Below are 24,123 nucleotides of genomic sequence, written 5' to 3'. Positions count from 1 at the left end.
TTTCACACCTATGGGTTCAACCAACTGGGATCCAAAATACATGAAAAAAAAGTTGCATTGTTATTGATGTGCACTGTGTAATTGGGCCTATGATGGTTGCACCTGTGCTGAACAGGTAGACTTTTTCTTGTCATTATTCCCTAAACAATACAGTACAACGACTATTTACCTAGCATTTACCTTGTATTAGGTGTTACAAGTATCTAGAGATGATTTAAAGCATTCAAGAGAATGTGTGTAGGTCATATGCAAATCTATGCTATTTTATATAAGGACTTGAGCATCCGTGGATTTTGGTATTCAAGGGGCATCCTGGAACCAATCCCCCACGAATAATGAGCGACAACTGTACATATGGTTGTCTATCTAGATGGAGATAGAAGTTGAGAAATATGGATCTACACATATTCGTAGGATGGATGGTTTGGCTGTATGATCAGGACTGGAGGATTGGTAATAAGGAGGTCTGTGGGAGAAGGTACATGGATGGACCTTTGTATTCTATGCAAATATTTCCCCTAAAGATAACCACTTCAAGAGAGGCTCTCAGTAAATAGATGGACCAGATGACTTGTTTTATGGATGTCAGTCATTTCCTTTCCCCAGCAATCCAATCCTTCCTTGCTCAGCAGGCTCACGTACAAAATGGCTTTGGTTATCGAGCTAGAGGTAATAAGTAGACTCGACAACATAGATTTCATCTCATCAAGACTGGTTTAGCTTAGCAGTGGTTGAGGCCCAGCTTGCAGAGTTCCTGATGTGGCACCATTCCCATAGGAACTGGCCACCCAGTGACAGGTTGATGGCATGAACCTCTTCCATCGTGAGGGAGCAGCAGTTTGTGTACCCTGTACATGGATTTGCCTTCGTTGACCACCCATCCATGGACACGTTAGTTGTAGTCTTGGTATTTCATACAACACTGCTTCTGACCAAAGAGCTAACACATGCAGAGCGGTGAAAAATTTGAATCACCTGAAGTGTTCAGTGTGAACTGAAGTTGAACATGGTGAACTCCGCTCTCTTGTTTCAGCTCTCATCTGTACATGTGTCCTTTTCTTGGTCTATTGAGTGCCACATGTTTTTGCATTTCCTAAGCACAGTGCCTTATGGACTTCTCCATATATGTATTTAAATAAGCTCCTTTCAGTTAAGAGTTACAGTGCTGGTTGGCTGTGAGTTCAGTGTTAATAAAACAACAACATACATTAAGTAATGTGTCCTTAACTAGAAACACCCATAAAACAAGGTTGTGTGTTGATTAATTGCCAAAAATGTTACGATCAGGGAACCTGACCCGGTATTCCCTCTAGAAGCAGTAGTTCAGTATTTACCAGTTCACTGTTTGTGGTGATGATAGAACACAACTATGACTGACATATCATTATTTCAATAATGGGAATTGACTCTGTGTTCTGTACATTGGTTGGAAGACTAAACTTTGTTAAAATGTTGATTTTTACCAAATTAATGTACAGATTAAAGAAAATTTTACTCTAATCCTTGCAGGCATTTTGTTTAAAAGGCTAGTTCATGGACTTTTTTTTTTTTTTTTTTTTTTTTTTATAGCAAAGATGGAGATTTATTGAAGAACAAGTACAGACTTCCATGTAGGGAGGGGTAAGAGTCCCCTAGTTCATGGACTTTTAGAGAGGGAGGGAGAAGAGAGAAACATCAGTGTGAGAGCACACTGATAGGCTGCCTCCTGCACGCACCCTACCAGGGACCAAGCCTACAACCCAGGCATGTGCCATGACCAGGAATTGAATCAGCAATCCCTGGGTGCCCGGGACAGTGCCCAACCAACTGAGCCACAACAGCCAGAGCCTTGCAGGCATTTTTGCCTAAAATAAAATTCATGTTGCCCTAGCCAATTTGACTCAGTGGATAGAACATTGGCCTGCGGACTGAAGGGTCCTGGGTTTGATTCTGGTCAAGGGCACATGTCTGGGTTGCAGGCTCTATCCCCAGTAGGAGGCGTGCAGGAGGCAGCCGATTGATGATTCTCTCTCATCATTGATGTTTCTGACTCTCTCCCTCTCCCTTCCTCTGAAATCAGTAAAAATATATTTAAAAAAAAGTTCCATCTTTAAAAAAAAAATTCATGTTGAAATGCAAGAACTAGAATAGCCACAACATCTATGAAAAAGAACAATGTTGGGTGGGGGGGCAACACTACTTAATTTCAAGAATTATTATAAGATTACAGTAAAAGTAGCATTGGCATAAAAATGACAAATAGGCTAATGAAACAGTAGGTAGTCCAGAAATACACCCACTTACATATAGGTAATTGATTTTGACCAGCCATAAAACAATATAGTGAAAGAAATATATAGCCTTTTCCACAAATAGTACTCAAACATTGCGTATCAAAATACAAAACAATGAAATTGAATACATACCTTGCACTATATGTAAAAATTAATTTAAAATGGCTCAGAGACCTAAATATGCACCTCAAATTGTAAAGCTGCTAGAAGAAAACATAGGAGAAAAATCTTTGAGATCTTAACTAGGCAATTATTTCCTAGATACAACAGCCAAAGCACAATCTGTATCTGAACAAATTGATTAATTAGACATTATTAAAGTTAAAGTCTGTTTTTCAAAAGACACTGCTAAGAGAATAAAAGGAGATGCCACATACCAAGAAAAAAATCTTTGCCAGACATATACCTGATTAATACTACTTGTATTTAGAATATATAAAGAACTTCAAATAAAACAATAAGGAAAAGAAATAACCCAATTAAAATGGGTAAAACATTTAGATAGACACTTCACTACAGGATATATATAGATAGCATATAAAAAATGAAAATATGTTCGACATCATTAGTCATTAGGGAAATACCAATTAAAACCGCAATGGGAATGCACCTGTTCGAATGGCTGAAGTTAAGAAGACAGACAATACCAAATTCTGGCAAGGCCACACTCTTCTAGCAGTGTTGAAATCCCACAGTAGCTTCGTTTGAAAAGTCAGAGATTTGTAGGCATTACACTTATGGCCTGCTTTTTTTTTTTTTTTCCAATTACAGTTGACATACAGTATTATATTAGTTTCAATTGTATAACATAGTTTACGAAGTGATCCCACCATACTAGTAAGTGTAGTGTCCATCTGACACCACACAGAGTTGTTGCAGTATGATTGACTATATTCCCTAGGCTGAACTTGGCATCCGGTGACTATAACTGATTTATGAACTGCTTTGAAACAGGTCCTGCACCATCTTTTGTTTTCAAGAAATTTGATGGCACTGGAAAGAGCTCTGTCAAGTAGTTAAGACTAATGAGATTTCTGATTACATAGAGGAACAGCTAGTTACAGTTTTAATCATTTTGTAAAACAGTTTCAACCAGGATTAATTATTTTCAAATGTACCAACTTGAAACAGTGGTTTTCGCTATAAAGTTTGATCAAAGTGAGGTCTTGCAGGTATTTTGCATACCCTTCATGCCAAAACTTCATTCACACATTAAAATGTTTTATTGGGTGCATGTTATTTTTATGAAGCAGAAAGTCAAAATTAGTGGAATATAAGTTTAATACCATGTTATTAGTTAGCACTTTCCTTTAATAGATTTCAAGCCTGTGCTGTTAAAACTTTTCTTATTGGCCCGGCTGGCATGGTTCAGTGGTTGAGCGTCGACCTCTGAACCTGGAGGTCATGGTTTGATTCCCGTCAGGGCATATGCCCCGGAGTGCAGGCTCAATCCCCAGTAGGGGGCGTATAGGAGGCAGCCAATCAGTGATTATCTCATCATTGATGTTTCTATCTCTCTCCCTCTCTGAAATCAATAAAAATATATTTGAAAAAAAAACTACCTTTTTTTTTGGTTAATCCTCACCCGAGGATATTTTTCCATTGATTTTTAGAAAGAATGAAAGGGAGGGGGAGAGACAGAGAGAAACATAGATTTGAGAGAGAGACATCGATTGGTTGCCTTCCCACATGTGCCCTCACCGGGTCTGGGATCAATCCTGCAACTGAGGTACATGCCCTTGACCAGAATCGAACCCAGGACCCTTCAGTCCAAGGGCCAGTGCTCTATCCACTGAGCCAACCTGGCTAGGGCCACCCTTTCTCACTGTAAAATTGTCACCTTGTGCTTGCCATGTTCCTAGAAGTGTTGCCATTGTAACAGATGAATGTGCAGCATTGCTGAGTTATCTACATTGTGCACTAACAGCACAAATGCTAGTTCAATGTTATGCAAAATTGCCTGATTCTTACCAGACTTTAATATTTTCTCATTTTTAATAAATTTGTCGTTTGGCTTTTTTTGATGTTCAGGTAGCTGTGTTATCTGTTGTACTTGAGTATTTAATGTCATAGTATGCGCAGACCAAAATTGATTATAGCCCAGGTCACCTTGTGTTTGATACAGTGACTGGCTCTGGAACCATTTGTGAAATGTTTATCTGAATGCTACATGTGGGCTAAGGAATATGCAGGTTTCCTCAAGACTCCCTTGACTTACTCTTGTCTTTTTTGTGTTGTTCCAAACAATAATGATTACTAGGTTGTTTTTGTTTTTGGCTTGCAAGCCACTTAGAATGGTTTAATTGTAGAATCAGTTGTCATCTGTATTGGCCCTATAGTTGATTTCTTAGATTCTCTTTCCTTTTACTTCTACACTATTAGGTATTTATGTAGTTTTCTTATAAAGTAATTTCTTAATCATAATGATTGTGATAGAGTTATTGTATGAATTTATTGGTCCTGTAAAGAGCATTAAAAAGTTAAAAGAATACAATTTTCTACATTAAATCTTGCCATATAACATTTGAACATGAAGTTCCTAAAACCAGCTGTTTCCATTCATTTAATGTGTTCTCCATACATTGTGACTCCAGTTTGATTGAGCAGGAAATAATCCACGTGCATGGTGTAACACTGATACATGGGAGATGAAAGAAAAACTAAAATGCAACTGATGTGTCTGTAAGTGAGATGAAGGAAAAACATAGGGGAAAATAATTTAATATAGTATTAGGAAAATTTCTGAAGCGTAATAATATAATTTAGAATACCAGACATTTAAATATCTTAACCTTATAACAGCCTGTGAGTTAAGTAGGATAGATTTATGGCCTTTACTTTGCAGATAAAGAAGAGAAGGCTTAGGATATTTAAGTGAAAATCATTAAGACCTTGCAGGTTAGGAAAGGATTTCTTAAGGCCTGAAAAGCATAAAAGATTGATTAGTAGTTTTTTAAAATATAAAATACATAAAATGATCAATAGAAAGAAGGACAGAAGCAATTCCCAGAAGAGGAAACCCAAATGATCAACAACGTGAGAGGATGAGTAGCCTCACTTGCAGTCTGTGGATGCAAATTAAAAGAGGGGTGGGTGGGGGACAGTAATGGGATACTATTTGTCAGATATTAGCCCATCAAAATTAAAGTACCCGACAATACCGTGTGTTTTCAGGGTTGAGAGAGAGAGTAATTATCATGTTGCCGGGGAAGGTAATTGGGTACAATCATTCTCAATGCCACTTGGTAGCGTATTTTTACCTGTGTGAGTGAAGAATTTGAAGCATTCTAAATGTCTATCGTTAGGGGAGTGGGTTAAGAAATGGATATGATCTTGTGAAGGAAATTATACAGCAGTTAAAAGTGATGTACTGAATATATAAGTTACAATTGCAAAAACATAATGAAGAGTGAAGAAAGTTGTGAAAATGATATATTTATTATTACTATTTATGTGGCTATAAAGCCACATATATCAAGACTGTATTTCTTCCTGGATATGCATGCATATAAATGTATTTAAAATATCCCAGAGGGATATATTCTAAATTCATATAATTTTGGTTTCTAGATAAAAGAAACTTAACTGTAAGGTAATACTGTTGTTTTTTTATAAGACCTAAAGGAAACATGGAAAATGTTAATTTAAGTTCTGGATGCTAAGGACATAGGCATTTGTTAAATTATTCTTTCTACTCAGACTTTTAAAATTTTGTTTAAAAATAGAAAAAGAAGTTATTATAAAATAGTAGTTGAAGGAACTAGTACTTAGATTTAGGACTTGATTCTCAAATCTAGAGATTTTCAATTAATATGCTGTCTTAAGATGAGAAGATACTGAGTTTTATAGTAATAAGAATCAGGAGAATTATGTGTTTATGCTAAAATTTTTTAAGAGGAAAGAAAAGTTACAAGATAAGTTAGAAATTGTTATTATCCTATATTATTTTAAAATCTTTTAAGCATGCTGTTATCATATATGTGTAGAGAGAGCAACCTCAGTACTTAGGAAAAAGTTACCCTAATGTATTGTTTAAAATTTGATTCATATTTCTGTTGCATGTAATGGAAGACATTAGATGATTTGAAATTTTAACATAAAATTTGTGAAAATAACTTAATCCAAATATACAATCTGACTTCAAGCTAAAAGAGTCAAAATGAGCTTTTCTTCCATTGTGTAAAGTCAAGAGTGACAAAAACTTCACAGCCTTTTTATTTACAGCTTCTCTCCAAGATAAAATGGCAAAACCCAAAGAGAAAACTCCAATGTGTCTGGTAAATGAGTTAGCCCGTTTCAATAGAGTCCAACCCCAGTATAAACTTCTGAGAGAAAGAGGGCCTGCTCACGCGAAGGTAAGGTTACGAAGCCAGGCGGTGAGACACGCTTCTCAAAGTTATCAGATTTATCATCTCAGGTTTTCATTGTGCTTCATTTTGGGGGGAGGGGGCGGCAGATGTCCTGAAGGCTCTTAGTTCCATATTAAAAGTATTCTGAAGTCTGTAACTAGACAGCTTTGTAGCTTTTTATGGTTTACAAAACTTAGATACAGTTCTTCACAAAGTCACATGAGATAGAGCTTTTTGATTTTCTTTTTGTAAACTAAGAAACTCTGGCACAGAAAAGTTACATGACTTGGTTAATAGTTCATAAATGCCCATGTCAACATGGAATATGTGTTCTTTGGCTCCCAAGTGTAGTGCTCTTTCCATGAAATCAATAGCTGCTGCAGTAAAACTGCGAGTACAGCAATAGTTACCTAGTACTGAGATACCTTTACCATTGTTTAATTCCGAGACTCACCATTTATAGAAGTTGTATAACCAGTATTGTTGTTGTCTGTGCATTCACTTGTAATATTGTTCCTTTAAATGGAAAAACAACTTATATTTCTACATAAAGCCTTATACATATATGTTTACATATATACATGTTACAAAGAAATCTGTAGCTAATGCATATGTGTTTGAATTCTATTCATCTGTTTAAAAAAGTCTCAGTTGTGCATACATTTCCGTGGTATATTTAAAATCTTGGATATTGGAGATTATGATAATGATCATCAATTTTTGTATAGCATGTGGAGGCAATTGATTCTGTAAAAGTTGGTTCATTTTTGTAAAGCAACTAGCTCTTGGATTATTAAATTGTTTTCTAGCATCTCCTTTAAAGAAGGAAATAAGATGAAATTAAAATCCATCAATTTTGTTTTCTATTAGAGGCTTTTATGAAGGGTTCTGGGCAACAATTTACATAATATCTTTTGTGTAGAGAAGAAGGTTATGGCCTTGGTCTACCTGTCTAATCATATATCCACCTTCATACCCGTTAATTCATACCCCTTTCTTTTTCTATATATTTTTATTGGTTTGAGAGAGGAAGGGAGAGAGAGAGAGAGAGAAACATCAGTGATTAGAGAGAATCATTGATCGGCTGCCTCCTGCATGCCCCACACTGGGGATCAAGCTCGCAACCTGGGCATGTGCCCTGATTGGGAATTGAACCGTGACCTCCTGGGTCATAGGTCAGTGCTCAACCATTGAGCCATGCTGGTGGGCATGCATAGGATTTTTGTTGTTGTTGTTGTTCTTAGATAGATTGTGCTTTTGGTATTGTATCTAAGAAATCTTTGCCTCATCGGAGATCATAGGATTTTCTTCTATGTTAGCTTCTAGATGTTTTATAGTTTTAGGTTTGACATTAAGGCTTAACATTTGGGTCTAACTGCCATTCTGACTTAGTTTTTTATGTGATGTGAGATAGGGAACAACATCCAGATTCTATAAAACCAATAGCTTTTGATTTTATTGTTGTTGAAGAGGTAATTCTTTCTCCACTGCATTGCCTGGGCCCCTTTGTCACAGATCAGCTTTCCGTGTATGTGTTTGTTTAATTCTGGACTCTGTTCTGTTGATCTGTTTTCCTATTGTTAGGGTGCTGTTTTGATTACTGTACTTTTGTAAGTCTTGAAATTGCATGGTATTAGCCCTCTAATTTGGTCCCTTTTCAGGATTGTTTTGGCTATTTTACATCCTTTGCATTTTCATATGAATTTTAAAGTCAGCTTTCCATTCTGTAAAACAGATGTTATTTTGAATAGAATTGCCATAAATCTATAGCTCAATTTGGCAAAAATGAAGATATTAGAAACATTGAATCTTCCAATCCATCCTCAAAATGTATCTCTCATTTATTTACTCTTTAATTTCTTTCAGAAATGCTTTGTAGTTTTCACTGAGCAGGTATTTCACATCTTTAGGTTTATCCTAAGTATTTCATATTTTTGATGCTATTGTAAATGGTATTTTTTTATATTTTAGTTTGTATTTGTTTTTATTTATCATTGCTGTCCTATAAAAATACACTGGTTTTCATATACGGATCTAGTAGCCTGCAGTCTTGTTAAACTCACATATCAGTTCTAGTAGCTTTTTTTTTTTATGCTGTTGGGTGTTCCACATGCCATTTGTGAATAAAGCCAATATCTCTATCTTGTTCTTGATCTTATGGGCAGCCATTTTAACCCTCCCCCCCCCCCCCCCATTAATTGTGCTGTTATATATAGCTTCTTTTTTGGTAGCTGCCTTTAAACAGATTGAGGAAATTCTTTTACATTTATCATTTCCTGAGAGTTTTTAACCTGAATAGATGTTGATTTTTGTCATATGGTTCTACATAGATTGAGATAGTCGTATGTTTTTTTTGTTTGTCATCTTTTGACGTTGTGAATTACATTGATTCTCAAACGTAGAAACCACCCTTGCATTCCTAGAGTAAAACACTTGGTTAAAATATATTATCTCAGTTCTATATTGATGGATTCCGTTTGGTAATATTTTGTTAAGGATTTTTTACGTTTAGTTGTGTGAGAGAGACAGGTCTGTAGTTTTGTTTTCTTCAGTAGTATCATACTCTGGGTTTTGGTATCAAGGTAATGTTGGCTTCATAGAATAAGTTGGGGAGTGTTCCTCCTTCAATTTTTAGAAGAGTTTGTGTAAATTGGTATTATTTCTTCCTTAAATATTTGGTGGAATTTGTTATTGAAACCGTCTGGGCCTGGAGTTTTCTTTGTGGAAAGAGTTTTAAATACATATTTATGTTCTTTAACATATATAGGGGCTATTGGGGTTACCTATTTATTCTTGAATGAGCTTTAGTAATTGTGTCTTTAAGGAATTTAGGTTGTTGAGCTTATTGGCATATTAAATTAGAAAATGTTCACTTGTTATCTTTCAATACTTTAAAGAATCTGTAGTGATTTTACTTCTCCTATTCCTGATATTGGTAATTTGTGTCTTCTCTTTTTTTCATATTTGGTCTGGCTACAGGTTTACCAATTTCATTGATCTTCGCAAAAAAATAGCTTTTAGTTTTATCGATTTTTTTCTCTATTGTTTTACTATTTTGTTAATGTTTGCTTTTATCTTTGTTAATTTTTTTCTGTTTACTTTAGATTTAATTTGTTCTGCTTTCTCCAGTTCCTTAAGATGGAAGCTGAAATTAACTTATTTGATCTCTTGCTTCTTTTCTAGTATAGGCATTTAGTGCTAGAAATTGGTAAATGTTTTATGAGAAATTGAAACTCATGTATATTCTGTTCTTTTTGGGTAGAGTGTTCTAAAAATACTATTCAAGTTATGTTCATTGAGTGTAGTTCAAGTCTAATAAATTCTCTGAGATTGTCTGCTTGATAATTGTTAGATCAGTTATTTTTTATTTTTATTTTTTATTTTTTTAAATATATTTTATTGGTTTTTACAGAGAGGAAGGGAGAGGGATAGAGAGTTAGAAACATCGATGAGAGAGAAACATCGATCAGCTGCCTCCTGCACACCCCCCACTGGGGAGGTGCCCGCAACCAAGGTACATGCCCTTGACCGGAATCGAACCCGGGACCCTTCAGTCTGCAGGCCGACGCTCTATCCACTGAGCCAAACCGGTCAGGGCAAGATCAGTTATTGAGAGAGAGGGTATTGAATCTCTGACTTTAATTGTGGGTTTTCTGTTTCTCTTCACAGTTCTATTTTTGCTTCATAGATTTTTAAAAATTTTACCAGTTTTTTGTTTGTTCTTTTAAATATGTTTTTATTGATATTAGAGAGAGAGGAAGGGAGAGGGAGAGGTAGAGAGAAACATCCATGTGAGAGTAAAACATTGATAGGCTGCCTCCTGCACACCCCCTACCGGGGACTGAGCCTGCAACATGGTCATGTGCCCTTACCTTGAATCTAACAGGAGACCTTTTGGTGCATGGGTCAACGCTCTGGCCAGGGCCCTGTTATGTTCTTATTTATCTATCTTATACAAGATCAGACATTCGTCTTACATAACCACAGTACTGTATCATCACTCAAGAAATTTGACTTTGACTGAAAGTATTATTTGATGCATGTATAGTCCACAGTCACATTTCCTGAGTTGTTCTCTAAATGCCTTTTCTACTTTTTTGTCTTCCAAGTACACATCCAATCAGGGTCATTTGTTGTACTTTATCATATGCATTCATGTTTCTTGAGCATCCTTTAATCTATAATAGCTATTATTGTTTTGTTTTTTCCTTTCATGACATTGTTATTTTCGTATAGTCCAGTTATCTTATAGAATATACCATCATCTAGATCTGTCTGATTGTTTCCCTGTGGTTAGATTCAGGTTAAACATTTTCGGTCAAGGATATTCAGTCTTCTCACTGGGTCATATCAGGAGGTTCATGATGTCAGTTTGTGTGATTATTGATGATTTAACTTAATCACTTGGCTAAGGTATTTTCTGTCTGACCTCCTTCCTGCAATTATTTATTTTTAATTGAAAAGTATGTGGGGTTAATAGTTTGTATTCCTAGAGAGTACTAAGCTATATGTGGAGTAAAGTAGTGGATTGTGTTCGTACCCTGTAACTTGATTCTAAATTCTCAAGGTGAGCAATAGGTTTGGGGCTCATAAGGAAATAAGGTGTGAATGGAAAGTTAGGGTGTGAAGTGAAGACTGACAGGTGGGACCAGCTAGGACGGTTGGGGTGCTGCAATTGGATTTGAGTTTTAGGAAGATAGTTTTAGCAGCAATCAGGTGGGAGATAATTATGTCTGAGCTAATGATGATGAAAATCTGACTGCAACGCAGACAGAGAGGTTTGAGAAATACTCATGAGGTTAAAATGGACAGATTTTGGTGACTGCCTAAATGTTGATTGTGGAGGATTGCGAGAATCTTGGTGACATAATATTTGATAGGATTGCCTGACTTATTGACTCGTTCATGCTAAGTATGAGTTTAAGGAATTTAATTTTATAAAGTGTTACAGAGACAGGGCCTTGTGGATTCCCTTACAGTTTCTCTTAACTCTTTGTACTTACTCTACTTTTTTGAGGACTATTTGAATGGCATTAACAACATGATCCCTTTTAGGGAAGTGATTTCTTTTGACTTTCCTACCCCAAATGTACATGTATGCCTTTCAGCCTTTGGATAGACAGAACAGATTTGGCACAAGCTCTTGAAATTCGTTCACAAGGTAGAATCATACGATTTTGTTGCAAATGATCTATAGGGGACCTCTAGCTCTAAAATGTTGATTCTGTGGTGTATCTATTTTTTTCTCGGAGAGCACATTTGATTTCCTGTAAACTTTTAATGTGTTTCTTTCTATGTTTTTCTAAGATGTTCTCAGTGCAGCTGAGCCTCGGTGAGCAGACATGGGAATCGGAAGGGAGCAGTATCAAGAAGGCCCAACAGGCGGTTGCTAGTAAAGCTTTGACTGAATCGACGCTTCCCAAGCCAGTTCAGAAACCGCCCAAAAGTAATGTTAACAATAACCCAGGTATGAACAGACTCATTTCCTCTGTCATGCTGTGTGTTCTCTGTGTGCTGGTCTCTGTCCGTTATAGCAGGCCAGTTGTATAGTCAGCAGGTGTATTAATAGTACGTATGAGAAAGACAGGTCAATGATAACTGAGCGTGAGAGGATGAAGAAGGTAATTGTAATTAATTAAAAATGTTGCCTTAGTGGATACTATCATGGTACATTACTGACTTTTTCTTTCTTTTTTTAAAAATATTTTTTATTGTTGATTCTTTTTTTTGAGAGAGAGACAGAGGAAGGGAGATGGAGATGCAATCTATCGGTTGTCCCCTGCATGCCCCCCACCAGGGATTGAGCCCACAACCTGGGCATGTACCATGACCCTTCAGTTCATGGGACTGATGCCCAATGGAGCCACACCAGCCAGGGCCATTACTTATTTTTTCAATCTTGGGCGAAAAGAAATTTGGATACAAAGAACAGAAATAAGATTGAATTTTTTTTCTAAAGTAAAGATAGAAATGATCAATTTTTATTTTTCAATATGTCATATAAAATTTAATAATTAAAATGGTTATTCTTTTCTTTAGTTTAATAAAACATTATAAAATTAACCTAAGCATCTTCTTACTCTGTTTGTTGGTGTAGAAATGATACTCAGTTTAGGACATTCATATGAAATTTAGTAAGGAACCCACAAATAAGAAAAAAAGCAACCCCATCTGTGTTTAATATAATGAATGCTCTGATTTTAAGCTCCTACTAGTAATTTAAAAAAGTTGTTCTGCATATAATGCCAACAACATTATATGTCCAGTAATCTATTGGGAAGAGGCAAACCTGTGTGGACATAGTGCATGAATTCACAACATCAAATTAATAAAATTTCTTAAGTTTAGTACCAGCCCTACATCCTTTTACTTATTCGTTAACTTATTAATTCAGGTAGTTACCTCTGACCAGTATTGCTTTAGGTGTTTTTGTGATGGAGTACAAAAAGACATTTTGCCTGCCAACAATGACCCTATAATCTATTTAATTATAGTTCACAGGCTTATGTTTGTAATCAAGTCAGACACTTCTTGTGCTCACGTGGCACCTGTTAGATAGACACAATCTCCTTTTGCAAGAGCTGTTCTTTCCAGAACTCCATGACTTTCTTATTACTAGGCCTTTTGCTTCTGCCCAGCTGATTCCAGTATTTCTTAAGTAAGTTTAAAAAGCCAAACTATCTTACCTAATAAAAGAGAAACATGCAAATTAACCATCACTCTGCTACGGCCACAGCCAATCAGAGTGAGAATGCAAATTAACCCAACAAAGATGGAGGTTAATTTGCATATGCAGGTGCAGAGCGGCCAGGAGGGGCATGGTGCCTGCTATGAGGGGAAGGGGGGTGGGGAGGGAACTACTGGAGCCCTGCTCCGGACAGAAGCAAGGACTTGCTGGCTCCCCCGGACTTGCCAGCTCCCGGTGGGCCGGGAGTGGGGACTTGCTGGCTCCTGGGAGGGCTGGGAGTGGGGACTTGCTGGCTCCTGGGAGGGCTGGGAGTGGGGACATGCTGGCTCCTGGGAGGGCTGGGAGTGGGGACATGCCGGCTTCCGGTGGGCTGGGAGTGGGGACATGCCAGCTCCCTGGCGGCCCGGGGGACTTGCCGGCTTCTGGGAGGGCCGGGCCCGGAGAGTGGGACTTGCTGGCTCCTGGGCGGCTGGGAGTGAAGCCAGGGGAAAGAAGGCCTATTTTTGCACGAATGTCGTGCAATGGGCCTCTAGTAATTATAATAAAAAAAAACACATCTTGCCCTAACTGGTTTGGCTCAGTGGATAGAGCGTCAGCCTGAGGACTGAGGGGTCTCAGGTTCGATTCCGGTCAAGGGCATGTACCTTGGTTGCAGGCACATCCCCAGTGGGGGGTGTGCAGGAGGCAGCTGATCGATGTTTCTCTCTCATCGATGTTTCTAACTCTCTGTCCCTCTCCCTTCCTCTCTGTAAAAAATCAATAAAATATATTTAAAAAAAAACACAAAATAAACAAAAAAACCCACATCTATTCAGTTTTAAGTTGATAAGGGGCTACCTACTTATTTGATTTTTAAAATCTCTTTAGATTACTGGTTGATCATTAGGACCCCACCACTACTTCTGTTTATTAAGAACTTACTTGTATACAAAGATCTAAGAAGTATGTAAAATGTAAGATTTCACGGTTGTATACATAAATCACGTAACTCGATGGTAAAGGTTAAGTACCAAGTGAATGATAACGGCCATTGGTGTTGTAAGTAATGGTAACATGGCGGGAGGTAGTTGAGGTGAGATAGGGGCCTTGACTGGAGAGTGGGCAGGCATGGAGTAGAGGAAAGAAGACTCTACTCTGAGGAAAGGCACTGGAATTGGAATCTGGACAATTGGTTTGGTTTCAAAAAAAGCTGTAGGTGGTTTTTAGTTAGAACAGGTAAGTGATCATTAAGAGATAAGATTGAAGATGTAGTCTGGCTGGTGTGGCTCAGGTTGGGTGTGGTCCCATGCATCAGAAGGTCCCAGTTTGATTCCTGGTCAGGGCACATGTCCAGATGGCAGGCTCAATTCCCAGAAGGGGGCATGGGGGAGGCAGCCGATCGATGTTTCTCACTTTGATGTTTCTCTCTCTCCCTCTCCTTTCCTCTCTCTGAAATCAATTAAAGAAATTATATAAAAGACTGAAGATGTATTTAAGGAGTGGATTGTGATGGACTTGAGTGCCAGCTTTAGGAGATTAAGTTTTATCCACACAGCAGGTCCTTGATTACCTCGTTTCATTAGGTGCTGCAGGAACTTCACTCTGTGTATATCACTTAGCCTCTGGGGAATTGGCTTCCTCATACAGGTTTCCATTTAGCTTAAAGTTGAAGACCCTATGGACGATGTTAAAGGAGGACTTAGGTAGTTTGGTGGATTAATATTTACGAGCTGGTGGATGGTATGTTTAAAAAAGCATTTTAGGGAGTTCAATTTGACATGTAAATGGAAGGTAGAAAATACTAAAAACTTGATCAGTTAGGAACCCCCTGCCATAGTTTATTGGTGAAGAAAGAAGAAAAGAAAGTCATGTGCATTTAGTTCTGTCTGCCCCTGTGCTGCAGGGGTGTTGGGAGTGGCGGCCAGAATGGAGCAGGACAGGAGTTCCTGACCCAGTGGCTGCTGCCGGCCCAGTGGCTGCTGCCGGCCCAGTGGCTGCTCCGGCCCAGTGGCTGCCGGCCCAGTGGCTGCTGCCGGCCCAGTGGCTGCTCCGGCCCAGTGGCTGCTGCCGGCCCAGTGGCTGCTGGCCCAGTGGCTGCCGGCCCAGTGGCTGCTGCCGGCCCAGTGGCTGCTCCGGCCCAGTGGCTGCTGCCGGCCCAGTGGCTGCTCCGGCCCAGTGGCTGCTGCCGGCCCAGTGGCTGCCGGCCCAGTGGCTGCCGGCCCAGTGGCTGCTCCGGCCCAGTGGCTGCTGGCCCAGTGGCTGCTGGCCCAGTGGCTGCTGCCGGCCCAGTGGCTGCTCCGGCCCAGTGGCTGCTGCCGGCCCAGTGGCTGCTCTGGCCCAGTGGCTGCTGCCGGCCCAGTGGCTGCCGGCCCAGTGGCTGCCGGCCCAGTGGCTGCTCCGGCCCAGTGGCTGCCGGCCCAGTGGCTGCTCCGGCCCAGTGGCTGCTGGCCCAGTGGCTGCTGCCGGCCCAGTGGCTGCTGCCGGCCCAGTGGCTGCTCCGGCCCAGTGGCTGCCGGCCCAGTGGCTGCTCCGGCCCAGTGGCTGCTCCGACCCAGTGGCTGCCGGCCCAGTGGCTGCTGCCGGCCCAGTGGCTGCTCCGGCCCAGTGGCTGCTGCCGGCCCAGTGGCTGCTGCCGGCCCAGTGGCTGCTCCGGCCCAGTGGCTGCTCCGGCCCAGTGGCTGCCGACCCAGTGGCTGCTGCCGTGCGAGTGCGGTGCTCTGCAGGGCAGGTGGTGTGAATGGAGCAAGAGCGTGTGTGCCGAGCTCTGGGTTAGGCCCACCTCGAGGGTTATTGCAGGAGGCACAGCAGCCCGGAAGCCAGAGGAAAGAAGCAGGACCGAACCTGAGGGCCAGTGGAGATGTGTTTCCTGTTGGAAGTGGCAGTGAGCTGAGAGAATGAGTAGATTTGGGGGGTAAACTTTTAAAATGGAGTATAATCGGATGTACCGGCAAGTGCACGCATCCCGGTTGGAGAGCCCTGATGGATCTTGGCTCTTTGATCGCTTTACCAGTTCCACAGGCTCTGCCAGAGCCCCGCCCTTTCCAGTGGTTACACAACTCCAAAGGGAACATTGCTCTGCTTTCTGACGTCTTACCTTCATTGTGCCTGCTCGTGGAGCCATACACTAGATAGCTTGTTTTTCTCAATGTTATGCTTGTGCGAATGATCTGTGTTGTGTTTAACAGGGTAATATTCCATTGCTCTGTGGTATCCCATTGCATGAATATCCCACAGTTTACTTAGTCATTGTACTGTTGATGGACAGTTGGGTTGTTTCCAGTTGGGGCTATTATTTAGAACTAATACTGTTGTGATCATTCTTGTACATATACTACTAGTACAGCTCTGTTGGGGATGTACCTAGGATTGCAATGGTTGAGCCATAAGTTATGCACGTGTTCATGCTTAAATCACACCAGAAGATTACTTAAGGCCAGAAGTTGATGAATGCCACAAAAAAGACAGGTGTTCTTGCATCACAAGCTTCTATTTCTAGATCTGTTGGAAAAAATGAGAAAGCTATTTAGGCATCAACTAGACACACTAAAGAAACCAACAGAGTTTTAGCCAAACTGAATAGTGAATTGCAGCAACAATTAAAGCATGTTCTTTTTTAAAATATATTTTTATTGATTTCAGAGAGGAAGGGAGAGAGAGATAGAAACATCAATGATGAGAGAGAACCACGGATTGCCTCCTACATGCTCCCTGCTGGGGATCCAGCCTGCAACCCGGGCATGTGCTCTGTCAGGGAATCAAACCAGTGATCTCTTGTTGCATGGGGTTGAAATGCTCAACCACTGAGCCACACTGGCCAAGCACCACAGTGATTTTTTTCTTTTGTGATTTAAAACAACAGAAATAGCCAAAACCGGTTTGGCTCAGTGGATAGAGCGTCGGCCTGCGGACTGAAGGGTCCCGGGTTCGATTCCGGTCAAGGGCATGTACCTTGGTTGCGGGCACATCTCCAGTGGGAGGTGTGCAGGAGGCAGCTGATCGATGTTTCTCTCTCATCGATGTTTCTAGCTCTTTATCCCTCTCCCTTCCTCTCTGTAAAATATCAATAAAATATCTTAAAAAAAAATAAAACAACAGAAATATTCTTTCCCAGTGGGTGATTTTTAAGTTACAGTATTCTTTTTAGATTTAATAGTTGGCATTCTAACCAAAAGCTTTTCTTCCCTCTCATTTTTTCATTTGTTTATTTATGTATATCACCACAGATACCTGCATTCCTATTTAACTTAGAGGCTTGCAATCTATCATTATTTATTTTAATTCTCAACTTGTCCCAGATTTGGTCAGTGGTATGGCCCCTTCTAGTTAATCCCTGAGTCCTTCTGCTATTTCCTCCTCATTCTTTGATCATTTCTTCCTTTCTGGTACAATAGCTGTTCTAGGCCGACTTGTATTTTCCTGGCCCTGGCCCTGATCCTGGTGCCAGCCAGTTCCCCAAGGAGCCCTGAAATCCATTCATTCTTTCAACAGTTATTTATTGAGTAACTATTATGTTCTAGGGACTGTTCTAACTTGCTACAAAGCTGTGGCCTCAAGTGTCAGTAATATGTGGCAATTTTCTTTCACCTGCCACATACTAGAAATCCACGATTGTAGCTCTAGATATTGGTATATCTAATTAATTAGCCTTTTTATATTTATCACTGATAATTGTAGAAATTTCCTTTAATGTGGCTAAAAACCACTGAAAAGGATCCTGTGTTTATAGTGTTGTTTATAGCCATATCATACATGAGGATTCCTGTGTAATGATTATCTTTATGTAGCCCATGCCCAACTGGCACATGCTGAAAATAATGGTCCTGAGCATTACCTGGAGGTATCTTAGAGTTTGAAGTTACTCTTTGAGTGTTTTGTGGGAAAACATCACTGCCTCAGTCCAGTTCTTGGTGAAACAGTAGGAGATCCTTTCCTCTAGAAGAGAGGACCCTTTTCAGCTTGGTTTGTGCTTTTCTGCTCACCTTCTCTCCTTCACAAAGACCCTGTGTGACCTTGAGGCTGCTGGTGTCTGTGCGATGATTGGAAAGGAGAACTCGAAATGACATAAGTCTTACAACTGATTTAGGTGTTAATTATTAAACGGAAGTCTTCCTGAAGACAATTGTAAGCTTTTAAAGGCATAGACTGCTTGTTGGTGTTGATACAAATCTTTGGAAAACTGTTAGGCAGTCCATAATAAAGTTAAATATAAACCTACTCTATGACCTAGCAGGTCCACTGCTAGGTATACACACCCAGAACAAATGAGTGTCAAGGTGGCTTTTCACTTAATAGCCCCAAACTGGAAACAATCCCAGATGTCCCAGCGACAGCAGATTAGATAAACTGGTATATTCCTTCATTGAAATATTCAGTGATGAAATATAGTTTGAAATACTGATATATTCAATAAAATCAATATCGAGTGAAAGAAGCAAGACAGAATGATTCATATTCAGATTCAAAGGACAAAACTGATCAATGATGACAGAGGTCAGAATGGGTAACTTGGGGAGGTCGGTCTTGACTGGAAAATGGCATGAGGAGCTTTCCGGGTGATGGAAACGTTCATATCTTAATCTGAATGAGTGTCTACATTCATGGAGCTGAATGCTTAAGGTTTGTGCATTTTATTACTCCCTTGGTAAAATACTGAACAAACGAAAGACAGACAGAAAAGAAAATTCCTTCATGCTTGACTTTCTCTTCCTCTGCCCTGTGCATATGGATTAAATTAGGGATTTGGACTAATTCAAATTACTTTGCTTTTTTTCTTATTCTTTCCCACCTCTTCCTTTGTCCTTCACTCCCCATATTTTCCCCCTTTCTTAACCTTGGTTTATTCTTGTTCCTTTAAACTCTTCCATGGTTTCACACGAATTCTTTAGAGATGAGACCCAGTGAGCAGGTTCTTGAGTCTTGGTGGGTTGCTCATGGCCTGGCTGGCTGCCAGGGGTGCATTTGGGTCAGCCCCCACCCCTTTGCTGGTGCTCTGTGCCGGCCCTGGGTTCACTGTGGCAGGAACTGGAACCAGTTTTGTGTGTGATGAATGAAGTCTTAAACGTACTGTGCACAGAATTTACATTGCAAATAAATTTTACTTTCTAAGAAAGCTTTAGATTTATTTTTGTGATTTGTTACATGGAATGTATGTAAATATATTTTGCTAAATAACTTCTTTTGATACTTAAAATAACTTGACATAATTTTACATTGTGTATTATTCATTATATAATTATTCAAACTTGTAATAAAATAGAGAGAGTAAAATAGCGAATATCTCTGTACCCATCCCCAGCTTCAGCGGTTATCCACACATGATATAGCCAACCTTGTTTCATGTTTTTTAAATCCTCACCCAAGGATATTTTTTCCATTGCATTTTAGAGAGAGTGGAAGGGAGGGAAGGAGGAAGAAAGAGAGAGAGAGAGAGAGAGAGAGAGAGAGAGAGAGAGAGAACACCAATGAGAGAGAGACACACACACATCAGTTGGTGGCCTCCTATACACACCCTGACCAGAAGGGGCATCGGGGATCGAACCTGAAACTAAGGTATGTGCTATTGATAGGAAATCGAACCTAAGACCCTTCAGTGCACAAGCCGACACTCTAACCACTGAGAAACACCAGCCAGGGCCAGTTGTGTTTCTTATCTCTCTCTCCTCTGAGTTATTTTGAAACTAATCTCAGATATATCAGTTCATCCATGCATGCTTCCGTATGTATCTATAAAGATTATCTACAGAAAGCATTACTTGTATTCCTTTGTCCTGTTGTTAGTTATAGAAAAAATTCAAAATTTATTTTCATTAGATAAATCCAAGAATTACTGATGACTGTGTTCCTTGCTAATTTTGGTTGCTCGATTGCCAAATATAAGTAAAAATATTCGCAGATGATAATGTTTAATGATTAGATAATTAGAAGTTTTCTGGGATAAGTAATGATGAAATTCAAAACTTTCTTAATTATAACTGAATTGAGCAATCTGTGAAACTTGTGTTTGCCTTGTTTTGAAATAGTATCGCTATAAAGTTGAATTTTGGGTCATTCATTACTGTATAGAAAATGTTGCAAAACCCCAAATTCCAGATTTCATTTGGAATCACTTTCCTGTTTATTTAGTTTGTTTATGCACTCCCTTAGAAAATCAGACCTACTTCCATGGTGTTTACATGTAATATAGATAGAGCTTGCACGATTCATTAGGGAAATATTTGACTTGTGGCCTTCGCTATGTGTCTTCACAGGTAGTATCACTCCCACCGTGGAACTGAATGGGCTCGCCATGAAGAGGGGAGAGCCTGCCATCTACCGGCCACTAGATCCAAAGCCTTTCCCAAATTACAGAGCTAATTACAACTTCCGGGGCATGTACAATCAGAGGTGCGTCTGCCTTTTGGTCTTGTTCTTATTTATTAGTTTATGCATGTGGTAAACGTTTCTGAAACTCACGGAGTGTTTTCATTGTAAACAATACTGACTTCAGGCATATTACATGGGACTTAGATAAATCAGACTCTCAGGAATATTTCACTTAAAAAATAACTGGTTTTCAGGAACTAGTTTTTATTGAGTCACGAGACCCCTATGTTTGTTTTGGGCGGGACCATGTTTTAAAGCCATTCCGCAGTCTAGTGCTGACTGCCCAGTCGACTTGCTCATTTCCTCATCAAGCAGGTGGTTAGCTTAATTAGTGTTTTCCTTAATTTGTCCGAATATATTGCAAGCATGAGTGTTTATAATTTTTTAAAGACAGTTTTTCATGGTGGATAAAAACTATGAAATTATAGGACACATCAATGAAATTTAGTACTGTCAAAAGGAGTAAGAGCCTACTTAAATTCTCTCCTGTAAGAGCTTTAATAATGTATAAAAAGTTTGTTGGGAGGATTTACTAAGTCTTTCTGTACATTACATAATTTTATGATAGTTATAAGTGTAACAGAATTTTATTTTAAAACCATGGCAGAATTTTTAAAAAGGTTTATAATCTTTTTCTGATCATTTGTAAAAGTAATTTAACTCATTATAGAGGATGTGAAAAATGCAGAAAGATAAAAAAAGAAATTATAAATAATTTGCAACCCCAGATTTAACCACCTTTAATATTTTGATGTACTTTATATATATTTTATACTTTACATATAAACATATTTAACCAAATTGAAGTTACCCATAATATGCAGTTTCTATAGTACCTCATGGAGGTATATGTGAATGATAAAATGTACAAATCTTAAATGTACATCTTGATGACTTTACTTGATTATCTTATTTATGTATATATGTAATTATAGTTTATTTGATTGATGACTTTTTACCTGTGTGAGTCCTCATTTGTCACCATCCCCCCTGGGTGTTCCCTCCTCCCTCGTCCCTGAAGTAGCCACTCTTCTGTCCCATAGACTAGTTTTGCCCGTTACTGAACTTCATGTTACTAGACTCATACAGCATCTACTCTTCTGCATCAGACTTTTTTCACTTTACATAATAGTTTTCTTTGTTTACTTTTCTTTTTAGAGATTCATCCATGTTGCTTATATCTGGGTTTTGCTCTTTTTTATTGATGAATAATGTTCCTTTGTATGACTATATCATAATTTGTTCATCTCATATATGTAACATTGCCTTCTTTTCACTTAATATAGTGATCATTTTTCATATCTTTAAGTAATCTTTGAAAAATCTTTTTAATGGGTATTAATGCTTTATATGGCCAAGTTATACTTTGTAAGTATATAAATAGGTATAAACAAGGAATATTTTATAAGTATACAAACAAAATATACCTCTTTTTGATCATTTAGGTTTCCCTTTTTATGATAGTTATAAATAATGCTGCAGTAAACTGTCTTTATATACCAATTTTTGTTTATATCACTGATTATTTCTTTATATCACTGATAGATTACTGCAAGGGGGTATTGGATTAAAAAGAATAACATTTTGCCCAATTACATTAAAGTTTTTACTAATTTCTTACAGTGTATTCCATTTCATTCTGACAACACAAATTGGGTTTGAACGCATTGTCTTGTTTGATAGTTAAAAAGTGGAATGTTTTTAGATTTTGGTTTTATTGATTACTTGTGAGACTGAACAGTTTTTCAAATATTTATTAGTTGCTTATTCTTTTTGACTTGTCTTTTTGACTTTGCTAACTTGTATTGTAGTGCTTGACCAATCTTCAAATGTTTATGTGTTGGAGGTATTATATTAATTCTTTATTTAGTTTTCCTGCTTAAAAAAATTGGCTAGATTTGTGTTTGTTTTGTGTAATATACTACAGTTTTAAATGTTATATGGTCTAATCTGTTAATTATTTTTTTGTTATATCTTTTACTACTTTTATGTCTAAGGAATTCTCACATGTGATCAGATATTTGCTGATGCTTTGAAATTTTTTTATTGAGGTATAATTGTTGTGTAACATTGTGTAAGCTTAGGGTGTTGGACATTGATTTGCCACATTTATATTGCGCTATAATTGCCATTGTGTGTTAGCTAATACCTCTAGTATGTCACATAATTATCGTTTCATCTCTGGATGGGCTGCTGATGCTTTTCAGATCATTTCGTATATTTACTGATATCACAGACTCAGATGCGAGGAGAAGATATTTATTTGGTCTATACATAATCTGATATTTTTTTGGTATCTTGCTTGGTAATGGAAAAATTACTATTTAATTCTACTTAAATTGTAAGTAACTCATTTAAATATTGCTCAGGTTCTCTGAGAAAACCTTTTAGACAATCTTGTAGACTTCTGCCCCTCCCCTTTCCTCCAGGGGTGTCTGGGGAATTGACTGTACTGTCCCAGTGGGAAGGGAGGGCCCTCATGTCTGTCTGGGGCCTGCATTGTGCTCTGGCTCCTCCGGTCTTTGTGGTGATGTCCCTTGTCCATGGGTAGCTGGCACCTATCTTGCCTGCCCTGCCGAAACCTGCGCGTGGTGATCGTGGCCATTGGCTCCTCCTAAGCACTCCTCCAGAGTATCTCCCTTCTTTCCTGCCGCCTTGGCCCTCCCCTTAGCTCTCCTCGGCTCCCGGGGATGCTGTTCCATCCCCTCTGTGTCCTCTCCAACCATGGACCATCCTGAGGCAGGCTTGTCAGCTCTCCACTTGGCGTCTACACCGCGTAGAAGGCAAGAGGGACATCACATTTGTCATATAGTTGCCTCACTTTCTCTTTTTCTGTATAACATACCCACTACCTTTCTTGTCAGCCTGCGTTTACCTACTATAAATAAACTATTTGCCTACTTGAGCATCATAGATCTGTTTGCCCACCTGAGTTAGGAACTTCATCTATTTTATGTTTGCAAGATAGTTAACGTTTGTTGTTTTTTTAAATATATTTTATTGATTTTTTTTACAGAGAGGAAGGGAGAGGGATAGAGAGTTAGAAACATCGATGAGAGAGAAACATCGATCAGCTGCCTCCTGCACACCCCCCACTGGGGACGTGCCCCCAACCATGGTGCATGCCCTTGACCGGAATCGAACCTGGGACTTTTCAGTCCGCAGGCTGACACTCTATCCACTGAGCCAAACCGGTTTTGGCAAGATAGTTAACTTTTAATGTGCTATATAACAAATAGACTCATGAGGACATTATACTTAGTAGACTCACGAGGACATTATATTAAACTAGTAGGTCTGCGCACGAATCCGTGTGCGAGTTGCCGCGTGCCTCCAGCACTCATAGCTTGCTGCCCTGTAGCTCTCCGCCACTTGTAGCTCGCTGCCCCACCCTCCTGCAGCTCTCTGCTGGTCATTACGTGTCATGGTGTAACAACCATTTGCATATTACCTATTTATTATATAGGATGTT

At 39.1% G+C, this 24,123-nt stretch overlaps 1 protein-coding gene across 22 annotated transcripts in view; it reads left to right on the top strand.

The window, feature by feature from the left end:
- STAU2 (staufen double-stranded RNA binding protein 2) overlaps nucleotides 1–24,123 on the top strand; it is a 244,914-nt gene that overhangs the window by 19,115 nt on the left and 201,676 nt on the right. For 14 of the 22 annotated variants that reach the window (XM_080647142.1, XM_080647144.1, XM_080647141.1 and 11 more), the window contains 3 exons: nucleotides 6,498–6,628; nucleotides 11,930–12,089; nucleotides 20,537–20,672. The exons of 2 other annotated variants lie outside the window; for them this stretch is intronic. In XM_080647142.1, coding sequence (XP_080503268.1) covers nucleotides 6,515–6,628; nucleotides 11,930–12,089; nucleotides 20,537–20,672 — 410 coding nt within the window. In that variant the 5' untranslated portion in view covers nucleotides 6,498–6,514. The remainder of the gene's footprint in view (nucleotides 1–6,497; nucleotides 6,629–11,929; nucleotides 12,090–20,536; nucleotides 20,673–24,123) is intronic. 6 more of the 22 variants (XM_080647146.1, XM_080647156.1, XM_080647145.1 and 3 more) reach the window with 1 other exon arrangement.

Source organism: Plecotus auritus (assembly GCF_963455305.1).
Source record: "Plecotus auritus genome assembly, chromosome: 11".
NCBI lineage: Eukaryota > Metazoa > Chordata > Mammalia > Chiroptera > Vespertilionidae > Plecotus > Plecotus auritus.
This window is presented reverse-complemented; position numbering and strand designations above follow the sequence as displayed.